This window comes from Asparagus officinalis, chromosome 8 (assembly GCF_001876935.1).
Source record: "Asparagus officinalis chromosome 8, Aspof.V1, whole genome shotgun sequence".
Classification (NCBI taxonomy): domain Eukaryota; kingdom Viridiplantae; phylum Streptophyta; class Magnoliopsida; order Asparagales; family Asparagaceae; genus Asparagus; species Asparagus officinalis.
Window position 1 is genome coordinate 96,442,958 of NC_033801.1, and position 5,422 is coordinate 96,448,379.

A 5,422-nucleotide genomic window follows, 5' to 3' on the forward strand; every position below is an offset into this window, starting at 1 on the left:
TGAGATACATCTCTTCATCAACAATTGCCATTGCCATATGTTGCAATGAAAAAGACCTTTGCTCCTGACAGATACATTTGTGGAGAGAGCTAACTTGTATGAATCAGGAAAAATACTTGCTAGACTATTGGCACAAGCCCATTTATCCTCCCAAAATCTAATGTTTTCTCCTGAGCCTAGCACCCATAAGATATTGTGAAAAAAAGCCTCCTTAATAGATATAACAGCATTCCAGAAAGAGGAGTTTGAGTAATTGAAAGTTCGAGATTGAAGATTTGTGCCTGTATGGACATAAAGCTTGTGCAGGAAGTCCCCTGATGTTGTTTGTCTATGTAAACACTTCCATAACCACTTTGATAGAAGAGAAACATTGAACAAAGATATATCTTTAACTCCCAGTCCACCCTCTTTTTTGCTTAAACATACATTTTCCAATTCACTAAGCATTTGAAAGAATTGGCATCTGCTTTGCCTGTCCATAAGAAATTTTTTCTGACTTTATCAATTTCCTTAATCAGCCACTTAGGTAGCTTGTAAAAGGACATATAATATAGAGGAATAGAGGTGAGCACTGAATTTAGGAGAATCAATCTCCCTCCAAAAGATAAAGAATTTGTTTTCCAAGTAGCCAGCTTCCTGTAGAGATTATCCATAAGAGGTTGCCAATCAGATTTTGATAGTTTCCCATATTTAAGAGGTAGGCCAAGGTACTTGATTGGTAAGTGATCAACCTTGCAATCTAAAGAAGATGCTAGGGTCTGAGCCTTAAGATGCATTTTACCAAAATATATGATAGATGATTTTGAGTAGTTAATACTCAGACCAGACATGTCTTCAAAAAGGTAAAGAATAGTTTTGAGAGTAGAAATATCCCTTGAAGCACTTTTGACAAATAGTAGTGTGTCATCCACAAACTGTAAGATCCTCAATTGATTGAGAGGTTCTCTAAGACCAAGAGATGATAGAAGACCCTCCTCAACATTATTCATAATCATTCTATAAAGAACATCTGCTGCAAGATTAAATAACAAGGGAGATAATGGATCGCCTTGTTTAAGCCCTCGTTTACAAGAGAAAATTTTTGTAGGTGTACCATTGACAAGTACAGCGCAATAAGATGAAAATTATGTAGGTTACTTGTTACTTTGGGGGTTAAAGATAAAAAAGAAATCTCCCAAGAGTTAAGTGGAACAGAATAAGTGGAACAGAATAAGTTCAATGAGTTATGTGCAAAACCCGTTAAAGTTTGGGGGGCTTTGCGAAATTAAATAGTTTAAGGCGAGTTATCATACAAATGGGCAATAAGGGGGGTTTTGAAAAATTTACCCTTATGGTTATGAGATGATCAAATGATTAAATGATTAATCAGATTACAAGTCAGAGTAAAATTAGAAAATAAGAAGAAAATTATGTGGAAGGTTAGAACACTATTTTCTATCTACTTTATAATTGCATTTTGTAAGCTAACCCATTGCCTAAATCGTCCAATATATTAACTCATTAATTGTTTAGTAGGTATATGGACAAACCAATCATTGTGTTAATTTTGTTAACAAATAGAACAATTTTGAAAAGTAAAAGATTAGATGCAAATCATGAAGAGAAAGTTTTTTAAGAGAAACATAAAAAGTATGGTGTTTTCTGACAATAGATTAATTTGATGGTAATGGTGTCACAGATAAAAATTTAACACTCAATTTTTAATGGAAGATAAAAAAAAAAGGGACATAGTTCATAACTAAAGTGAGGTATAAGCACTAAGTTGAGAGAAAAAATAAGTACAAGGACCAGTTTGAGAATGAGGGCCTAGTACAGGGACAAAATGGCCTTTTAACCTTTTTAAAAAGAAACTTGAGAAATTATCCAATGAGTTCCAAAAATGATTGGTTTGAAGAAACCTGGAGAGAGAAAACACCTAGTCATGCTGACTTGGATATAGAAATTACCAACAGAGAAGGTTCACGCGATTGTATGCTTAAAAGTAGAAACGATAATTAAGATATTATGGGCCCCATTCATTTGGAAACCTGAATTTCCATTTTTTTAGGGTAGTATTATGGAAACAATCTCCAGCTGTGACCAGTTATTAGAAAACCCCCTACCATTATATTTCTATTACATAACACCTCGCGATCAATTTTACTGTTATGTTGGGTTTAGAACAGCTCACGCAAGACTTGTTTTTATCAAATATCCCTCAGTAACTTTCTTCCTCAAACTCAAAGTAAAGGTATAAATTTGTGAAGAGGAAGAATATGGTAGTTTAGGAATAAGTTATAGATGCAACTTGCCACTCTGAATCGAGTTAGTTTCTATATCCTCCAAAACTTGTATGAATAGGCGAATGATATATAATTTAGGAAAATGATTTAAGGACCCAAAATATGGGAACAATTATTTCTTCCTGTCATTTTGCAATAGGGAGGGGACACCTCACCTGTCCCCTCCCTTGGTCCCATATTTTAGGTCCCCGTAGCAGCACTCTATAATTTATCCTTGTCTTGGTAACTAATTTAATTATCTATATATAGTCCATCATGGGGCTATTGTGACTACTAAATTGATTTCTGTTACAGCAACAAACTATTGCTTCCTGTCATTTGTTTGCAATTAATGCGGAAAGGAAATTAAGTGATCCTACTGCAGAAATTTGTCTCCGTCTTAGCTACAAAATTACCCTTATTACGATATCTTGTGCATCATGTGAAAATCCAGTATTATAGAACTTGCTCTATGATGCATGACATAATGGAGGCCAGGGGAACTCACGACTCTTTGAGTGCAGCATCGTCCTCATCATCCTGTTCATCCAATTCCTTGGCAGCTTTGGTGCAAAAACTTCGGCATTGAAGATCAATACTCGGTACAATGTCTTGTGTTTCAAAAGAAAGTGACTATATATATCCTTTTCATGGAACTCCTGTTGCGTATCGGTGTCTACGCACCTTCTTCCTGATTAAGGATAAAACTCTTGTCATGGATGCGTATCCTGTCTGAGCTTTGAGCATACTTTGTGCTTTGCGCGGAGGCAAACTGGATTTGAAACGAACAATGTCTTATTGCCTTTGCCTAGCTAGAGGTGGAAACAAATGGAGAGGTCATTTATATTTCATGTTAGAGTTTGGCTGTCTGTTGTATTGGTACCCATTATCAAACTGTAAATGATCATTTTTGCGTATAGTTTCATTTTGACCACGATACAATTTACTTTTCTGATTATTCTTGGTCCAAAAGAGCTATAGAGAAGTCAAGGCCTTCCCGGATGTCAGAGAAGTATCAGCTTATTTTTCTCATTCACCTATTGGAAATGGATTATAATCCACTAAAATTACAAAACATATTGGATTATATCTACTTGACTTATAAGATATTTGTGGATTATAAGGATTATAAGCTAAGTAGAATAGGTTGCCAAACATGCCCTAAGTGGAGGTTCTTCCCCATACAAGTACCAAGTTCCCTACTTTATTAGAGAGATGTTGGTTGGGTAAAAATATGTTGTTCCAAGGTAACATGTGTCTGTTTACATTATATATATATATCCAAATAAAAGTTTTCAATCTGAAGTTCCTTTTTTCAGAAGAAGATAGTTATACAGTCTACTTTCAGTTTGAGGGGGAGTTAGGGGGCTTATTTTTTGGTCAAACTAGCTTGTAGTTTTTTTATTTCTTCCTGTTTGGTAAAATATCAAATAAGTTTGCTTATCAGTTCTGTTTTAAAAAACTGATGTACCCTAGCTTTTTAAAAACTAGCTTATAAGCTGCCTAAATAAGATAAGTTTGACCAAACAAATTACTATTCTATCTAGATAATTTTTATAGCATTTTATCATAAAAACCAAAACTCATTAAGAGCTATCACAACTTATAAGCTTCAAAAATAAGTCTACCCAAACACCATCTGAGTGTTCCCAATTAAAGACTGCAAAATTTAAAATATGCTTAATTACTCCAACATGACCTGGTATAAAAGCAAGAAATTAGAGCTTAAGTACTCTTTTATCATACCTCACCCACCCACCCACCAAAAAAAAAGGGAGAAAGAAGAAGAAGAATAGTAAGAAAAGAAGAAAAGGAGCTTAGGTACTCTTCAACAATATTAGCGTATACTCGCGCGATTTTTGGGCCTCATACACTCTTAAGTAACTAACACACAAGCAAGAAACGAAGACTATCACATCGTATTAGTTCAGCAGGTATTGGTATGTAATTATTATACCCCAAAAATATTAATGAATGCCGCGTCAGCATTGATGCCCCATCGCGTGTCCATCATGTGAGCCATGGAAGTAAAGGTTTAATGTTCCCGTCACTTTTCTCAAAAGAGCTCGGAAGCAAAACTCCACAATAAAGGGAGCTGGGCGAGCCCCAATCTAGAAAACCAAGCACCATTCACCACAAATGGGTTCCCCTGATATATATAAAGACCGTTAGATAGATGAGAACTATCTCATGCATACACACATCCATGCCTCGTCCTCTCCTAGGAATAAAGAACGACCCTAGTAAGAACCTCCTTACCCCTATCAATTTGATGGAGTCACGCGTCCCTTTCTCTCTCGTTATTCAATTACAGCCGCATAGCTTCTTATAAAAATAATGAACAATGGTAAACTTTTCTGACCTAACTTTTGCTAGGATTCAACGGATTTTACTGTTCTTTACTAATCTAAGAGAGATTCTAACTGTTGTACCCCTAAAAAATATACTAAATATTAATCTCTAAAGAACAATCGACACGTGTCTTACACTATACCTAATACAACTAATTCAAAATCAAGATCTCGGCCTCTGCATGGCCGACTTAATGGACCGACATCTCGTATAACCGAGACAAAATACGGTATTATTCGTCCAACCCTTCAATTGGTTCCTCGTGCAACCCGGCTCGGCCCACTGTTTGGCCGACATCTCGCATAACTGAGTCAAAATGCGGTACTTGTCGTCCAAACCCAGCCAATTGCCTCTACGAATAACCTTCACTCGACCCGTTATAGTAGCCTTCAATAGTTGTAGTCGACCATCAGCTGGACGACTAAAAGAGTTGGTAGTTTTCTCGAACCTCGCACCGACAGCGCATGTCCTTGTATTAACTACTCTAACAAAGTCATTATTGCTCTGGTCAACAAAATCTTTATGACTTATCAGACTACCGTTAGCACCAAGCAGCTGTCATCACTTGGCTCTAACCACCTGGATGGCTCATCTTTACCAGGGGCCAATACCTATCAATTGTCTGCCGACTCAGCTACCTAGTTAGACTCAGCCCAAGTTACCTTCTTATCCCTCAGATCCACTACAAAAAGGAGAGGCATTGCATGAGGTAAATCTCTCTGGTCTCTTTTACACAACTAAGAGCTAACCGTATATTTTCCTCACTCAAGATTATCTATTGGCTGGATCGTCGGAGGAACAACCGGAGA

The 5,422-nt window shown here is 36.5% G+C and overlaps 1 protein-coding gene across 1 annotated transcript; it reads right to left on the minus strand.

Moving 5' to 3' along the window:
• On the minus strand, positions 417-995 carry LOC109821565. Its single transcript, XM_020387744.1, has one exon. The coding sequence runs from the start codon at positions 993-995 to the stop codon at positions 417-419; it is 579 nt and encodes a 192-aa protein (XP_020243333.1).

Excerpts from the sequence above, each read along its gene's own strand:
- LOC109821565 (XM_020387744.1), bottom strand. The coding sequence starts at position 995 with ATGATTATGAATAATGTTGAGGAGGGTCTTCTATCATCTCTTGGTCTT.